Raw genomic sequence first — 18,818 nt, forward strand, 5'->3', positions numbered from 1 at the left:
CTGAGGGCGGCACCGCCTCGCCCGCGGGGACGGCGGCCGCCGCCGACCTTCGGATGAAGCGGCGCCGCTTTGGGGTGAACTTGGTGCTCGCTGCAGCGGAGCGCCCTCAGCGGCGTGCCGACTGCTAGCTGCCCGTCAGCGCTTGGCCCCACCGCGAAGAGAGTTGCGGTTTCCTTAGAAAAGCGAGTTTGGGGCTTGAATTAATTAATTTCTAAATTGATCTCTAAGCAAAACAGAATCCCGAAGACCTGAGTGATGGTCATTGCACGTACAGTTTCACGGAGCTGTTACCTCTCACAAATCTCTCCCCCTCTGTGGAATGCTTGTTCTTAATTCTGCAGTCAGAAATGAACTGTGAGAATAGGTAGTGCGCTTTAAATACGGAAGAAAATTCATTTTGAGCAATTGTTTTGAACAAATACAACATACAAATAGGTTTCCTGTATTTTTCTAATTCCAAAACTCTCTTCTGGCAAAACAGGTTATTAGCTAGATGGTAACTCAGGTTATGTATGTTTTGGCTCTGTTGTCCTTGTTGCTTCTAAGTTAGTTAAGAATTGCTAACTATTAATCATACGCGTGTGGCTTATGTGAAATGACCTCAGTACAAACTCAGGGAAAACAGCTCAAAATAGCTGACTGTGAGCATAAAAGATTTTTGTTTTACAGGTCTAAAAAATGATGTGCAATTTCTTGTGAGTGTACATTTTATGTAGGGTGATGTTCATTTTTATACTGAAGAAAAGTAAATGCAATAAAGATACACCATATTTTCTAGCTGAGTGTTTTTAAAAATTATTTATCTCCTTGCACAGCACTGAAGATTTTTATTGTATGTAGCATTCAGATGAAAAAAATTTTCCTCTTTCCCCCACTGTTGTTGCTGGAACTAGAATGACCCTTTTAATCTGTGTGTACCTTCTTAAAATCCTGAATCAAGGTATTGATTTAGACATTACTCTTTTCTCCACGGTCGGGATGCATCACAAAGTAATTAATGTGTGTGTAATGGCAAGACCCAAACCAATATAAATTAAGCAGGAACAGTACGCCACTCTTTCATCTGCCATGTACTTCACATTTTTTCTGGACTGGAACAATACAGGATATGGTCAATCTGTTGCAAAAATTCATGCAGTGTTTTATTACACAGTACTCTTAAAGGAAATGTGTCTTTTAATTACTGGTGTTTGGGATGTGTGTCCTGTACCACTGAACTGACAAAAGTCTTAGTATGCTGAGGAATAGCTGTTTTTTGTTTGCAGCAGTGGAMGTGTGCAATGGGGAAAAACCATCAATTTATTCCACTCAAAGCTGGCAAGGGTAGTTATAACTAAACAGAACTTTGATTATTGCTTGCGAATTTTCATAGGCTCTATATTTTAATTCTCTAGCTGTCTCTGTACATTGTTATACTGGTATCTTTACTTAATTTTTCCTCATAAAATAAAGAGATTTTGGCACACTTAAGCCACAGTACTTATGRTTATTCTCAATTTGACAATAAAGATATTCAGCAACTTACTGTGATGGTGCTCAGTGAGTTTCCCTTCAAACTAAGTTCTTCCAAGTGTTTTCCCCAGTATTTAAATCCATAACTGGATTAAAGGCTGAATTAAGCTTCATCTGACCTGCTTTTTTTCCCTCCTTTTATACAAAAAGTTTACTCAATACTTCTGTGTTTCCCAATTATACTAGTCACCCACACTATATCCTTCCTATGACAGGAGTTCAAAGAAATTAAGGATAGCAATTAGTCCCCCTTAGAAAGTTATCCCTAGAAGTAGCGGTTTGTTACGAGTGCTTGTAACTACAACTACTTGTGGCACAATGGTGCTGGATGTCAGAAGGCTACACCGGTGTCTGGCAGTGGTCTAGGCTTCCATCACGTTTAAGCCTTCCCATCCCCTCTTCAGCAGGGAGGGGAGAACGTGGCATACCCAGGTCCTGGAATGCTTTAAGTATCTGTGCTCAGCACCTGGTTTTAGCATACCTTAAGGATTAGCTGGAGTTGCTGGGGTGGGATGCAAGTTAGACACGGCAGGGGAAGACAAGTCCTCTTCATTCTGGAATTATCTCAACATCTTTCTGTTACAGAAGCAGTTGGTCTTTTGTGTATTAATCACAGAGGGAGTCTCAGTCTGAAACACAGTAATCGTATACTTACAGTTTATTAGAGGAAGTTTACACAAAGATATAGGTCATATTTTTTCCCTCTGGCTGCCTAAGTCCTTTTAAAGCACATCTAAAGAAGGGCAGCAGCAGCATTATGAACAGCAGGACTAGAAAACCCACGATGACATTAGCACCATATGCCATTAAGAGCTTGCCAAAATACAAAAGCAATCCATTCTTGCATAGGGTAAGACTCTGCTGTCATGTGTAGCACTGTTWAAGCAGCTGCATTCAAGGTATTCTGTCCTTCTGAACATGTCCTACACACAGTTGATTCACACTGCACCTTCTACAGAGCATGGGGTGGGACAGACTTTTCCTGACTTCTCCCTTGTTCCTGCACATGTAGCTATCCTAAGTCACCCAGTTGTGTGCAGCTCTCAATTTGCTTTATCTATAGACTGCACCGTTAACCCTCTGCAATCGTAAAATATTGAGTTAGATGTTTTAAGAGCAACTTTACTAATTTAGATTGASTCAATGTTGCTATATTTGGAACTTACCTATTTATAGCAAGCATCTGTAACAGTTCTCCGGTGAGCACTGTATAGGAACAGACAGTCTTGCACTGCAGCCTGAGGGCACTGAGTGAAAACTAAACCATTGCAGCTGTGCACCCCTCAGGTACAGTCCAGACCATYGGTACAGAACAGAGTACAGAGATACACTTTTGGGTTATAGTTCTTTAATTTTTAAACTGGGGAGGGGGGAAGAGGGTGGTGGAGGAATGAATCACTTGTCACTGTATTACAAGCTGTGAGTTGTCTTCCCTCTTCCTCTATTTTTCAAAGAAATAAAGACACAAACACCCCCACCCAACTACACACAATTAAGTTACATTCAAAACATATCCCCCATCCTCCCCTGTTTTTTTCAGGGCTCTTTGTATGGGCTTACTCAAACTTCCTATGTGTATCYGTTGCCTAAGCTTGCCACCTGGATGCTTCAAAACAAGTATTTCATCTTCTCCGCAAGATGTTGCGCTACACAAATACTGAAGAAGCAGCCTGAATAACAACAGCAATAGCAAGCTATAGCAATGACTGAGCTGCCTAGCCTTCTTACTGGAAATTGTTTAATCCCCAAAGTAAAAAGCACTGGGCTGGAAGTCCCACCAGCTCTTCTGTGCAAATGCTGGAAAATTTGAGCTGTGGAAAGAAATACCACAGTTATAAAACTCATTTTGCACTTTTCTTGCTTCTTTAGAGCAAGGTTTACTTAGATGTYTGAGCTCCACCTGGCTGATCAAATCCAACAGTAACAATTAATAAGCTACTTTTCAGTAACCAGTATAAAAAGCGAGGTCCGTGGACACATGTGCAATTGGTCTAGTCTGACAATTTGTGTGGGCTGCTTGGGATAACCAGTTAGCAGCAGCAGGAGTCCCTAAGCTGGCAGTTTTACTGATACCTCCTCGTGTCTTAAAACCCAGAGAAGGACATCAAATGACGTTATTGCTTCATTTTCCTAGGTTTTATGTTTAATGGCTGTTMAACTCATTAGAAGCTGAAGCTAAGCTGTCAAACTATCAATAGCAGCTCATTTAAAATGTATCCCACATTCAAGTCACAGATACCCTTAGAAAAGGGCATCCCCCAACAGCAGAACTATCAGTTTTCCTGACAAAAAATTCACTTTTAATATCTTTAAACCCTTGAAAGAAGGCAGTCAAAAGGGYGCTTTGAATACTATCTTTAAATGCAAGACTTCTAGTTACAAAAATTGTCTTTGAGTCTTTATTTGTAAACTATATCAAAATTTAGGAGTTGGGAATTAAGATTGCCTTAAATATGCAAGTCTAGCTAAGCAGTTTGTCTTAGAACCTCTGTTGCTCTGTCCTGATCTTCACGAGGGGAGCAGAGGAGTCTTACTCTGAAAATTTAAAGTACTGCTATATAATATTCTTTGAATTTTTCYGCTATTTGCATAGAGCCTGGAGTTCAAAACATACTAAGAAAGCATCAGTGCACTGAAAGACCACAGAACAAGGGGAGAAAGAAAAGCACAGTGAAAAGTCAGTTTAATGAAATCTTGCATGACATGGCAACCACCATAATTAGAATTGCTCAGACTTGATTAAGGGGAAAATATCCTCAAATATGTAACATRTTTCAAGACAGGCAGGGAGAGGACAAAGGCCAGTCCAACTGCARAAAGGGATGCTTCTACCTAATGCCAGAAATAACTAGGCAGTAGAATAGACTGAGAACAAGTGGGAGAGATGTGACACATTTTTTATCCCTGCAGGCTTCTAACAGCCTAGAAATCTGCCCAGCTTGGTTCCAGAGGAGGACTGCAGTGGACTAGCTTACTGACATCCCTCCCTGCCCTGTTATCTCTGATAAGTTGTACACTGTGGAAATGGGAACTGGGCTACAGAAGGATGTTCCAACTCCACTTTTTCTTAATATTTCCCACAGGGTTTTTTTAAAATTTACTGGATATAGGATTTTCTTTGGTTTTAACACCACCATTCTTGTAACACTTCCTCAATGCAAGTCTTCAACTTTATTTCAATCTTAGTGTCTTTTTCTGGGAAATTTGAAGATTTTGTAGCCACATCAGTCAGCAGCAAGAATAAGATAAGCAGTAGTTGCTAAATCCATCTGTTAACAACAGACCTTGGAGCAAAGATGCAGAGGGGTGCAGCAAGTGCTGTAACAAGGCAAACCCAATCACTATCAACCTCCCTTCTGACAGTCATTGCCAAGCACAGGAAATACAACACAGGGCTTGGGTTGTTTTGTTTGTTTGTTTTTTTGTTAAAAATTTTAATGAAATTCCCAAATACATTTTGATATGACARTCTTACATAGGTCTTTCAAAACACATGGGCATTATCTGGTTTTACTTGTCACTAGTTTACTAAGGCTTAAAGCAGAAATCTTATTAGAGTTTCACTCCTACATCTTGCTGGACAGGGCTTGAATTTATAGCCAATTCTGTTAGTGGTTTACAAGCCATAAGTTTTGGACTAATACGAAATATTTTTCTCTTCACTATAAACATAAGCGAGGCTTCCATCTGAAATAAATTTGCATCAGTAAGTAGCTGCCTTTTTTTTTTAAAAAAAAATGAATGCTATAGGTGACTGTAACACCACTAAACTCCATCAAAACAAACATGCTTATTCCATTCTTCTGAATCTTCATGCACCATCAATTTCATTCACATTTGGGTAAAGCACCTCAAAGTGAGACTCTACAGAGACTCCCAAATTAATGGAGTTGGGGACCAGGAAATAACACCTGTTTTTTCTACAATTAGGCCCCACTGACACAGACATCTTATTAATTTAATGATCTTTATGCTGACAGTGAAAGGCTTTACATTGAAAGTTTGTTTCAAAAGAGCAGTTTAAATCTGAGTATCAGTTAAAAAAGATCCAAGATCCCAAATGCAGATCACTTGTTTGAAAATACTGAAGTTTCCCAAAACATGATGCAGAAGAACAGTTGTGTAGGTATTAAGGAACATGCTAGATTTTTGTTAGTTAGCTACATAAGAGTGCATCAATGCTTGTGCACGGTTAAAAAAGAAAAAGACACCCACAACTAAGGAGGAAAAAACAAAATGCAAAAATTCATGAGCAGACAGTCCAGATATATCACAATGCAAAAGAAACAAACAAAACCAACATCCCCCGATACCTGAAGTCTCCAACAACAGCTAGCAATGGGCAAGAAGTAAAATAAAATGTTCTCTGGACTCCTAGTGAAAAGTATGTTTTCATTAATAAGGGCTGTTTTGACATTTGAATCATTTCAAATTTGCTCTTGTGCGACAACCTGGCTTTTCATTTTCTACTTACGCTATGTTAAATACTTCTCCCCCTACTTCCTCACCACACACACATTTTTTTTTTCTTCCAATGCTGCATTTTAGATCTCCTTAACCTACAGGAAAAAGAGCAAGCAAAATTATCTACCAATAATCTATTTACAAAGGAAATAGAAGAGTTTAGGGAATTTATAGGAAAATGACCTAGTCACTGTTCTTAGTGACTATTAAATTCCAACTTTGCTGGGTAAGAAGAATATACCATATGTTTTAATAACAAAATAAAACTCAACTTTCACACAAAAGGTCCAAATAATTAGAAAACATCCAAAGCAAAAAGTAAATTGTGGTTACAGCAGGAGTACTTCAGAATTACACACAGGAAAACATGTTCTTGCTTTTATTTTGGTGGAACAGAATACAATATCCTTCAGCCCAAACTATTCAGAGCTGGCAATATTACCTTTTTGTTCATGCTGCAAGACTTCAGGAAACAGAATAGGGACAGGAAGGGTTAAAAGTTATTTTCTGTTTAAGGCCATTCATTCAGCAAGATATTTAAAAAGGTACTCAACTTTAAGCATGAATAGTTGCATTGACTTCAGTAAGATCATTCACATATGGTAGTCAGGCAAGTGCTTAAACAGCTTGTTGAATCAAGCCATTAAATGACAGCTGCTTTTATACAGATTTATTTTAATGGCTGACCCAGCTCATCACATGAGCCTACTTTATTCTTCCAAGGGCAAACAACTGTTTCCTCATGAACTTTTCTGAAGGTTTAATCTGTMTGCCTCCTACACTTTACTGTAGCCACAGAAACATATAATTTTCTAAGAAAAATTGTATGCAACATCTATTATATATAGTGGCTTAGCTCTCCCTTAAATAGTAACAGAAAAGAACAGTACAAAACAATAGTTTCACTTTTTCAACACACAAGAGCATCTTATTGAAAAACTAAAATAAAAAAGTATCACCACAATATAAACCCCCAAATAATAATAATGGAAATGGGAAGAAAGGAGTTAGCAAAACATCCTGTGGACTCTAGTCTCCCATGAATGCATTAAAAAGCCTTCCTGGTGAACCACAATGTCTTTTTCCTCTGTTTACAAACCCACTATACAGGGAACACTGTCCACAACCTATGTTGGGATTAAAAGGTAAAAACATAAGCTGCCCCACTGCAGTCCAGAAGAGAATGAACCCAAAGGGCACTCAGTGAGCATAGGAACTGAGCAGGACAGGGTTTCCCTGCAGATGGCAGAAACTATTAAGGAGATACAGGGCATAAGAAAGCAGAATTCAAGTTGGAACCGTGCTGGAAAGTTCTATCTTGGAGGCCTGCAGGACATGAGCTACTGAAGAAACAGTCAAAAGGTCCCAATGAAAAGCTGTGACAAGCTGTAATGTGCCATTTCAATTACAGGGAAGAGGGGAAATGTTTGGATTTTTTTTTTTTTTTTTTTTTGGCTCATCAATATGATGAGCTTTCACGTCCCAAACCACATTCAGGTAGTTTCCAAGTCTGCTTTTTTTTTTTGTGTGGAATCTACTGATCCAGACCAAAAAACCAAACAAACAGAACAGGGATGCACAGTTCTTAAGTCCTGGAGTTTTCAACACTGCCTGAAACAATAGCTGGCCTGGGGTATCCAGAGAAACGCCTGCAAGATGGTGTTCATAGCAGCCTTGCAAGCAGATCGGCTCACTTCTGCTATGTACTGCCAACATTCTGCCCATCACCTTCATCATTAGGACCTGAAACAAAGAGAGCAGTTCTGTCATAAGAAATACCCGTCTTCTGTTGCTTGCCTTACATGAGGGGACCCCATTCTGAGAAGCCTAGGGAAGTCTCAGATTTAGGATTTCAGAAATAGATGGGAATAGTAGAGGTTTTCCTCTCATTTCTTTCTCTCCCCCCAAAATTCTGTCCACTAAAAAAATTACATTCTTTACTGATCTGATTTGGGGATCTCAGTAGCATCCAGAACTGAAAAACCCTGCCACTCAGTTTCCACCAGAGCTGCTTTTGTTCATGTCCATTCCTCTTTTCTGCTGTAAATCAGGATGAAGGACTCATCACAGTAAAAGGTGGAATGTTCTAAGCCACAGAAAGGCAAAGCACAGATGACTCCAGTCAAGAGTAGAGAAGGAAACTTTCCTCCAACTGATGACTAGTATCTTTTTAATTACCGTGGTCCCCTCACATACAAGTAAGTTAATTGCATTCTCTATGTCCCTTTTATAACCTTCTGCTTTTCAAAGATTTTCTGCTTTTCTGCTACTCAAAGATCAGTCTGGATCCTGCCCACTAGAAGTGGCTCAAGATAGTCATCTCATGTTTTAAGTGCAAGCCTTGGCCATGTTGAAGGCAAAAATGAAATTTTAAACCAACCCTTAGTTCTAGCTTTGTTTATTGGACTTCTAATTGAAGCACAGATCAACACTACTGAACTTTGACAGATAAGTCAGTAGATGGAACAAGCACAGGGGCCTTCTTATCAGTTTGCAGAAATAGCTAGATATTTGCATTTAAAGACAAATTATGCAACAAATCTTATTCCAGAAACATCTGGGAAAAGTAACAGATCAGAAGTACACCTATGGGATATAATTGCAGAGAGGACAGTCTGCCTTAAAGGACAAAGGAGAAAATGTATGGAGAACGAGGGAATCCTGTGTTTTTCTTGCTTACCACTTCCAACTGATCCTGAAGGTGCAATGACATCATCGTCACTATCTTCCTCATTTGATTGTGTTACCTCTGGCTCAGGTGCTACATTCTTGACCTCTTGCTCTTGTTCCACTCTACTTCGCAAAGCCAAGATCCGATGGTGTAATGCAGCATACAGCTGCCCTGTATCTTTAGAGCTTGCCTATGTTTTTTATATATACACATATAATATGTATACATACATATATATGTATATATTCAAAAATGAGAAAAAGGTATAAGCAGTTTTTTTATTACAAATCCTTATGTAATACAAGGCAGTCATGCCGACCACTCCATACCCCACCTTTCAGTTTCCTCATACAGGGTTTTTCAAACTATATTTGAACTAGTTTTGGAACACTAGGTAAAATGCCAGATATATTCACCTCTGTTAATGAGAGTATATTCCTCTCTGTTCAGCACCAACCTTCTCTGGCTAACATAACCAGCACTAGCAAACATCATAAAGAATTACATGCAACCCTCTTCATCCAGGAGTCATGTCTTTCCTGATACCTCCAAAAGCTTAAGTTTTAATTTAAAAGGCTGTTAAAAAACGAACTTAACGTCAGAGGCAAACCTGACCATTTGCTGCTGTTCTCTTAACTTCTGATCTGTGAGAACATGTAATTCAACAGCAGTTCATTGTGTAGACCCAGACTAGGTCAATAAAATGTGGTCAGACCTCTTAAATTCTATAAATTCTCCTACTGATATTAGGGAATGACCACTCTTTCTTGCCAACTATATCACGATTTAAGTGTTTTAGTAATTCTAATTGTGATTGTTACCTCATTTACCAGGCACAGAAATCCATTTTAATTGGCCTATTACTGCTTGATTTGCTTCTAAGATATTAAGACAGGAAATGTTTTAACTTTGGAATGTTCTACTAATACACATGCCAATTGAAAAATGAAACATTAAATATTTGTCAAGAACATTTATGCCCACCCATGCTACAGACAGTGACTGTTCTCTCATGCTACATAACTTCTGGTAGATCTAGCTTTTATTAAGCCATTACACAGAAGTCTAGATGCCTCCTCCTTTCTTTGCAAAGGAAAGAGAATTAGCATTAATTTTAAACTGCTGTTACATTGTGAATAAGCACAGCACAGTTTCCACATTCCATGTCAATGCTTTGGGTAGCATAGAGCAGCCTTCCATGCAGAATTTCTTCAAAACCAGTACCACTTTTCAGACAAGAGAAGTCTGTCAAGTCAATTATCTGCTGCACAGGTAGGTGTCTCTGGGCACACCTGAGTGCATAGTGGGGAGGAAGATTAGGAGGTAAGCAAAAAACAGTACTCACTGATATAAGAAAAACTTTAACTCCCTGGTCCTCTGTATCCATAGCTGTGATCCGGATACTTTTCTCACTGGCTTTGTCAATTTGCATCTGAGCCCAAAGCTTGGTATTTAATATTAACCTGAGACTCCCCTGAGTCCTCATCACTAAAGCCAACACAGAAGAACAGTTAGATGGAAAAAGACAAATTAGGAAGCTCARAAACAGCTAAAATGACTTTTTTTAGTGCCTGTAAGTCTCTGTACAAGGAATACCAGGTAAGGAAAAAACACTCTTAAAACAGGGGTCTTGTCATGACTGTTAATCAGAAGACTACCGGCTATTAAAGAGTATCAGACATGTCTAAAGATATTTAGACAAACATGTCCAAAATCTTATATGTTAATATATCACAGATAAAAGTCATTAATCACTGCTCACTGCTCTGAGCTGATAACCTCAGGCTAATGCAAATTCTTGCCAATTTGAATGACTGTGCACTATTCAAAGGAGAGACTGCCCTCACAAGTGCCCAATCCCAAAGAGCAGAAAACAGATCAGAGAACAGATCTGTTAAGTTACGCTATTGTAACTTCTAGTCAAATATTCTAATTGTGTAATACAGTTTGCTTTTAGAAGGAAAAAAAAAGTAGAAGCCAGAAGTAACTGGAGCATATTGGCTACAATAAGATCCAAAGATCCTCTCTATGGAGGATATATTCGTTGAACGAAGCAACTCCTTTCTGAGCTGCTGTAATTAAGATATAACCCAAAGAGGCTACTACTATCTGCCATGAAAGCATCCTGTTAGAGTAACAGAGACTATATCATTCAGTAACACACTTCCCATGGTTCCTCTTACCCAATCGAGACTGTAAAGTTCCATCATCTGTTGAAGCCATATCGTTGAGTCTCAGAAGTCCTCGACCTCTTTCAACCCAAGACTGAGAGTTTTTATCAAAAACAAACAACTTGCACTGAATCTGTAACAAAAAATACCTCAATAGCATAACAGTTGACTAAATCAATAGTAAGAAGCAACAAATGGAGGACAAGGAGGAGGGGGATACAATTCTTAGATTTACATCAAAACCCTGCATGTTTTTAAGGATATACTTTAGTCAAACATGTTTAAGTTAATAAACAACTGCAGTGAGAAATCACTGTTTAAAYCTGAAAGCTTTGAATCATGATTGARTGGCCTTCTAGAAGAGCAGTATTTCAAACAAGTACCTGAACACAAACTCCTGAGTGCTGTTTTATAGTTTCTGCTAGGCAAGAAACCAGACTGCTTAGTCATGATAGCCCATTCTGAGTTAAAATAATCTGCAACAGTACTTTAAAGTACGTCAAAAATATTTAAGTTAAATAAAATACTTCAAATTGTTTTGCAGAATATAAGCTTTCATGTGCTTGCTTCAGGAAAATATGCTTACAACTTGTAAAACAACTGTCTAGATTGTCCAAGCTGTRAATTTTATTCAGAAAGATGAAATTAAGAAGCAATAAAATAAGGATCAGAGCATAAATATCTACAGTTTGCATTTTAACACAAGAAAGCAGCACATTAGAGATAGAGGATGGCCCTGTTGCAGAGAATGAGGTAGTAYGAATCTGCTAGATGACAATATGAATCCTCACAAATGCAAAGCTTCTCTTAACTTCACCAGTTTCTTACCTGTAACACATTACTTTCAGCTTCCTCCCCAGTAATCACTTCTACCTTTGCCAGTAAACACTTCCTTGCTGTTGCTTTAGTATAGGCTGCTGCAGACTCTGCCAGTGATTCTGAAATATTATTAGCTGAACAACATTTTAAAAGTTTATTTTGAGAACAATTTCCATATAATTATTGAAGATTTACCAAAGTCTCACAAGTATACCAGAATTTAGAGAAACACAGTACAGAAGACAGACAGGAATAGAAGATTAGATATAGATCTTAAGTTTAAAGCTGTCAGTCAGTCTTCAAGACTTGCTTTAAAAAGCACAGAAAGATGTAAAGGACAGGAGGTAACTTACGGAAAATTCTGTCCCAATATACTTGCAAATTTTCTACACACCACTATGTAAAACCTTTGCTAGCACACGGACACAACCATATCTCTAGGTGTTTGAGAAGTACTGATATTGCTACCAGCTTCACAATTGTACCTACACATGTAAGGCATGATTCATTTTCCACTTTCTCACTGGCTCACAAGCAGTTTGTGGGAGAAAACTCATAGCTGACAATCTCAAAAAAAATCTTACAATTTGAAGAATCACAGAAATCTAGAACTCAGCAGACAGTTCCTGGTTCAAACACTACATTTGGTGCACCCACACACCACAATATGTGTTTTACCCAGACATTGGAAGTATAGCAGAATTGTTTAAAAAATGGGTAGTCACATTTCTTCTAAAATGTACCTTCTCTGTTAATTACTACTGCTTTCATTCTGCTGAAGACAATCCCAATACTGCAGAACAACAATGAAAATGCCAGCATAGCCTGTACGTATCTAATATTAAAGACAACAGGACCAGAGGATCTACAGCATCCAACATGCCACCTCCCCACTAGAAACCAGTACCTTTAAGTGTTGGTTATAGGGGACAATAAAGGCAACACAGAAGTTGTCATAAAGCAGCAAGATATAGAGAAAATGCAGTAATTTAAATAAGGATTAACTACTATTCCTAAAAGTATATTTTGGTGTTCACCTTTCTCTGGTGTGGCTTCCTGAGATGACGATTCAGAGCCAGATTCTGTAGCAGCGTTCTCCTTATTACTCTCTGTACTACCATCATTTGATTTTGGTGGACTCTTTACAAAAGAGAAGGTAAACAGAAGAAAGCATACTTTACAGTTTTTGTTTTACAGTAAAGGACTAGGGGCTTCCTCCAGTAACTGCTCAATAGTGTTTATAAACCATATAACAGTAGGTGAATCCCACAGATGACATACTTTCAYAGTAAAAACTATACTACTGCCCTGATCATTGAGTCAAATGCAGGCTGACCTAAAAAAAGAAAAGAAATAATCACTTTTCCTTGATTTAAAACTGAATTTCAACACTGTTTTCAACAAATCAAAGCAATTGCAGAGACAGTTCAACTCAAGGCATACTTGCCTGAACTCCCTGCTCAATGGGCAGATAGGTATAAATGCACATAGAATCAGAGAATTGGTAAGGTTGGAAGGGACCTCTGGAGATCATCTAAGTCCAAACCCCTGCTCAGCAGGGTCACCTAGAGCATGTTAGACAGGGCTGCATCCAGGTGGGCTTTGAATATCTCCAGAAAAAGAGACTCCACAACCTCTCTGGGCAACCTGTTCCAGTGCTCTGTCACTCTCTCAGTGAAGAAATTCCTCCTCACATTCAGGCAGAACTTCTGTGGTTCAGTTTGGGYGCATTTCCTCTTGTCCTGTCACACCGGACAACTGAAAAGAAGTTTGTCCCCAYTCCCTTAAACATCCTCCCTTCAATACCACAGTACTAACGCCTCTCTTGCACCAGCATAACAATACAGTAACAGCAAGCAGTAAGGCAGTAGAAATTACACCTTGGGATGGTACACACTAAGCACAGAATTTCCTGAAGTACCTCAGTACGGAGGTAGTTGTCATACTGTTGGATCTGAAACCCCATCATTGGAGGAGTCGCATGAATTCCTCCATTTGGAGGACAGCAAGCATGAGATACACTCCAATAGTTATATGGAAGAAGCCATTGCTACAAGGCAAACCACTGACAGAGAAGCCTGCTTCAGTGACAATAACTTTTCTCAAATTTCCAGAGTGGGAATCCATAACGCAAACTACTGAGAAAATTACTTACTAGGACTCGTTCACTCATGTTCTGTCCAAAAACAAACTTGTTGCTGGATGCATCTGCACTGTTTGTAGAGTTCTCTAGACTGGAGGAAAAACAAACAAAACCCCCAATCTTTCTTTAGTCAGAAAAATATCTATTTATCCTTTACTAATAAGATTCCTGAAACATGAGCAACTGCCACTGGCTTTAAAAAATAAACTACTGGCTTCCAAAGAAACAAAAGCTAAATTTAATCCAACTTGGGTAATGTGAGACAATACAAGAGCAGGTGTTTTTGCAGAACGTGAATTCCGTGAGTAAGAGCAAATGATTTTCCTCACTGTAAATATTTTACCTAGACACATCTGATTACATGTTGAAAAATGCAGAATGCTAGGCGAGGGCTAACGGTTTTATCGTATTACATATTGTTCTTAGCAGTATTATACATGTATAGCAGACTCAAAGAATTAGACATTTAGTCTTAGGCTTGGCTATTAATACCATCTAGGCTAACTTCCTTGTTCTCCCCCTACTCCCCGAGATAAAAGATCAATTTTCTCTGAAAGTCAGAAAAGAAAATTAAAACACTTGCAACATCACAAGTGAAACAAAGGTAGCAGGAAGCAGTAATACCTTTTATTAGATTAGCTGTGAAACTTTTGGGGAGGCTATGACATTGCAATCAAATCTCAGCCCTCAACACCTTCYTTAGTGAATACACAGCTCTTCTAGAATAAGCATCCTCTTCCTATGTGGATTTCATTAACAGATTTTATAATCAATTTAGGAAGGGCAACACCTTTACTACCTTTCTACAGATTCCCACTGTAATTATCAAATTGTTGTTCATCCACCTTCCCTCCAGGCATATCTTTCTAAAAGTTGAGTTTGACTAACATTCAGGTCTGAGAGGGAACAGTCAATGACTGACAAAAAACCCCAACATACTTCTGAAACAGGCAGAAGATGCTGCCATGCATCCTAACAAGATGGGCCTCTGTGCTTGCTAGGAAAGGTTAACAAAAAAGAAAAAGAAAAACAAAACAAAAAACCTCCACAAGGAAAATCTAACTACTCATTACTCTTGAACGCTTTGTTGACTGATCTGAGGATCAGCCTATTTTAGCCAGAAACAAAGACACTGTCTAAACAGTTTAGTTCTGATGCTGCAGTTACAACTGTATTAAATGGCACCTTGTTGCAAACATCTGCCACAGAAGTGAGCTGAAATGGGATTCATTGGCAGTCAGTGCTTGGATGGAGGTATCTCATAGCATTAGCAAAGATAATATATCTGGCAAAAACACTTTTCTTCCTCTTTGGTACATTTGTCATCTTACGTACACAGAGTAAGTAGAAGCAGTATTATCTGTAACATGCCTGGCATATGATGAAGGATCTCAAAGTTATAATGCAAACACTTTAGTAACTTCTGAAGACTGTGTCATGCCTAAAAGCCTTAGCAAAAGTATAAAGTTTACTGAATACACATATGGATCTCTACATAGCTTATTTGCAAATACCAAGGTCAAAAGCGTTTCAAAGGATGGCAAGTTAGACACTCCATTATTGCCATTTAATTGTAAAGTCAGAGAGAGATGGCTAGTAAGACACAACTGTACTGGGAAAGCCAATTTCTTAGACCTTTCACTTGTAGGCATGAATAGGAAGAAAACTTAGAGACCTTCATACCATCATCAAAGACGATATCTGAAGTACACTGCCAAGAGAATGCTATGAATACATTTTGCAGGGGGGATGGGGAGTGGGGGGAGAGCGTCCATGATTAGGGAGAAATAAAAGACAAATCCCCCTGAAGCTTATCACCTCATTCTTCAGAAGCTTTTGTTCACATTGACCTAGTATAGCCTTGCATCCAGTAAAGAACGGAATCACAAATAATTTTGTATACAGACTAAGAAAAGCTGTCTTATAGCTACTTCTCTGTAGTCTTACCTGGAACTGATATATTGTAGAAAATAATTTGTTGCAGACGGTGTGTCTGATGTTGGAAGGCCAGCATTCTGCACATCAGCAGTTTCATCACTTTCATCTCCTAGCTATAAAAACAAAACAAAAAAAAAAAATATTAGTTTTAACTACTGACCATAAAATTATCGGTATTCTTTCCCAAGACAAAGTTCCATCCACAAACTTTCTGCAATAAAACCACAGAAGTCTATGTCCCAGTATTACACTTTTTCTTGGTCTTACAAAGGAGGTACTAAGAGTCCACTCAGTTACCCCATGCTCAAGTTTAAAATCAAGCTGCCCTGTTTCTTTTTGTCCTGTTCRGTGAAATCTGTTATGGAGTATCTTAAGAACACATTTCAACTTAATTCCAACTCAAAAGGTAAGAAAAAACATTTAAATCACACTGAGTTTCAGATGTTGTCTATGAATGACAACAGTAGCTGCTTTTACCTTTAAAAGAGCTTCTTACATTAAACAGTAACATTTGTTTATTAAATATCTGGAAGACCAGTTTTACTAAGCCAATTGAATTGTGTTCACAGCTCCTATTTTTGACATGTACATAGAAGTCTGAAACCATTGCAYAATGGGATTAGAACAGCTTCATAAACATATCTGCATGCAATGCATATGCCAACAAGTGATCTGTTCCACTATTTCTTATCCTAACTTAAACTCAATAACTCTCAAAGATAACAAATACGTTTACCTTAACTCTGTCTCTCAAGTTTTGCCCAAATACAAATGCTTGCTGTGCATTAAGCTCTGCCTTCTCACAGCTGTCATCATCTGAAGTGTTGTTAGACTGTTTTTTCTGACACTCTCTTGCCTAGAGAAAGGAATTGAAGATTTTAGCCTAGATTAAGACTGATTTTGTTAAACAAAAATGGATATTAAAGCAACTGGGTATTCTTCCTTTACAATAATTATCACTAATTCTAGATATCTGACATAATATTCATTGCTGATGAAACAGGACTCGCATTACAAAAATAAGTGGATTCTACTCAGAGAATAATTGTTTTAAAATCTTTCATATTGAGTGTCCTTTGAAACCTTTTCAAACTCACCTTGTCTTCAGAGTCAGAAGTTTTCAGTGTTGTATTACTTAGTGATTCTGATGTGGCTGCAGAATCTGGTGAGATATTTACACCATTGGTCCCACTGCTCAGGACTGCAATATGGAATGACAAACCGACATTAATTGTGTAGACATTTAGAGTGTCCCAGAAGAGCAAGTCTTCCATAGTAAGTTGCATGCACTAAGTCCACAAAACATTGTAATGTAAATCACAGCATTCGCATAGTACTCTGCAAGACTGGTTTTGTGATACAGATGTGTGAGGACAGGAACTCAGCAGTTCCTGGGGCAGAATCAGGACTCCAAATGCAAGAAAACTAGTCTGCATAAGCACTTCAAAGATTAGCAGATACAGCCTTAAGCAAAAAACGCACAAATATAATATTGGGCTACTGTGCATGTCCAGCAGGGCTCCTCTTTGGACTAAACTATCTGCTTACATACTAAACTCTTGCAGAAGACCACATAGAATACAAAAAACTTAATTCTTAAGCTCTGTAGAATTCAATCTGTGCCAACAGGCACAGCTAGAAATTAAGCTAGCAATGTTTGGCTCTATGCCAGGTTCAACTGTAGCTGAAGTTGTTTCTGTCCGAGTTCAACTAAATTTCAAAATAATGGAAGGTGGAGGGCTGGTGAGGTTGGGCTAGGAAACAGAAGTTTGGAGACTGGAAGTTGAAAGGAAAAAACCTCTTTAGGGTCCATGCCTCCTAATCACACCTATTTCTATTAGCAATATTAAGTTCCATAACACCACAATAAGCTTACCTACATACTCAAATTAAGAATGAAGAGTCAAGCTCAAGGTCCCAGCTTCAATAAGCTCCCCAAGCCAGAGGCGCCTTCTAGTGATTCAGGCATTATACCACCTTGAAGCTAGCTAAGCTCTACCACTACCTGCTCAACTGAATGACAGTAGCTAATTATGTCATGGTCAATGCCGTAATTTGAGACTACCAATCTTAAATGCTTTTATATTCCAAAAGACACTTAAATGTCTTTTTACTCCAAAAAATCAAGCATGGTGTACACTAAAGTTCAGACCGTCAATTTAAGACAGCAATCCCATACAAGCACTGAAGATTTCTGTGTTATTTCTTATATAACACAGATATACTTAACAGTTAAGATATTTGTTTTCAGAAAAGAAAGGCAGCTGCTGAGTAAAAAATAGACTTCTGTGCTAAACAGATTTAGCATTTTTGTTCTCTGTTTGCAATATTCTGGAAAGTGAATGCATTAGTTACCTATTTGTGAGAAAGCTTTTGGCTGCGGTGCCTGTAATACTGCCGGACGTAGCACACTCCGCTGCTGTTCCTTTGGTTTCTGACTTGGGAGACCTGCAAGTGGAAAGTCTTTTCAAGAGCTATAAGGCTTAAGTCAAAAAAAAAAAAAAAAATCTAATTTCATCTGAAGTTTTCTGCATCTAACTCATTCTCCAATAGAGCATATAATGGAACACTAGATATTTGAAAAGTTGGGTTTCTCTCCCCACCCCTCCTTTATTACCAGACCTCATCCTCACACTCCAAGAAAGAATTASTCCCAAGAGAGAAGACAACTGTTTTGTTCCTAGCTTAAAAATAAATTTTTAAATATAAATTTCTACCCTATCCATAAAAGCATACAAGGAAAATTTATGACAATGACTCAGAAATAAAGGTCATAAAATGAAAGAGAAATGAACAGTATCAAAGCAATCTCATTTATTCACTGAAGTAATTCTCAGCTACAATCCCCCCCAGCCTTATTTTCTACTTCCAGTGAAGTAAATTCCAGATAGTGGTAAATGACTTTATTCTTCATACAGTCAGATGTACTGGCTCTCAGAACTAACCTGGCCTCTTTGGTTTGGTGTAGAAAGATATAAGGCACTACAATTTTTATATAGTTCTAATTCAGAAAGCCAACTGACCTTTAAAACAACCTAGTAAAAAAAAGAAAAAAAAAAAAAAAAAAAATTGTTGAGATAGTGCTAACTCTGATTTTAAG

General features: G+C 38.3%; 2 protein-coding genes across 3 annotated transcripts in view; both read right to left on the reverse strand.

Annotated features, from left to right (window-relative positions):
- NDUFA11 (NADH:ubiquinone oxidoreductase subunit A11) overlaps positions 1-263 on the reverse strand; it is a 2,499-nt gene extending 2,236 nt beyond the window's left edge. Inside the window, exon 1 of the mRNA XM_085308548.1 lies at positions 249-263. Within this exon, the coding sequence (XP_085164674.1) occupies positions 249-263 (15 nt within the window). The remainder of the gene's footprint in view (positions 1-248) is intronic.
- A 3,905-nt stretch (positions 264-4,168) lies between these two features.
- Positions 4,169-18,818, reverse strand: part of RANBP3 (RAN binding protein 3) — a 44,726-nt gene continuing 30,076 nt past the window's right edge. For both annotated transcript variants that reach the window (XM_085308480.1, XM_085308479.1), the window contains 11 exons: positions 18,074-18,166; positions 16,816-16,919; positions 16,455-16,574; positions 15,728-15,831; positions 13,793-13,871; positions 12,675-12,777; positions 11,647-11,771; positions 10,831-10,951; positions 9,993-10,135; positions 8,657-8,837; positions 4,169-7,719 (listed from right to left, as the gene is read on the reverse strand). In XM_085308480.1, the coding sequence (XP_085164606.1) occupies positions 7,676-7,719; positions 8,657-8,837; positions 9,993-10,135; positions 10,831-10,951; positions 11,647-11,771; positions 12,675-12,777; positions 13,793-13,871; positions 15,728-15,831; positions 16,455-16,574; positions 16,816-16,919; positions 18,074-18,166 (1,217 nt within the window). In that variant the 3' untranslated portion in view covers positions 4,169-7,675. The remainder of the gene's footprint in view (positions 7,720-8,656; positions 8,838-9,992; positions 10,136-10,830; positions 10,952-11,646; positions 11,772-12,674; positions 12,778-13,792; positions 13,872-15,727; positions 15,832-16,454; positions 16,575-16,815; positions 16,920-18,073; positions 18,167-18,818) is intronic.

This window comes from Rhea americana, unplaced genomic scaffold (genome assembly GCF_003343005.1).
Source record: "Rhea americana isolate MKP2758 unplaced genomic scaffold, rheAme1 scaffold_278, whole genome shotgun sequence".
Taxonomy (NCBI): Eukaryota; Metazoa; Chordata; class Aves; order Rheiformes; family Rheidae; genus Rhea; species Rhea americana.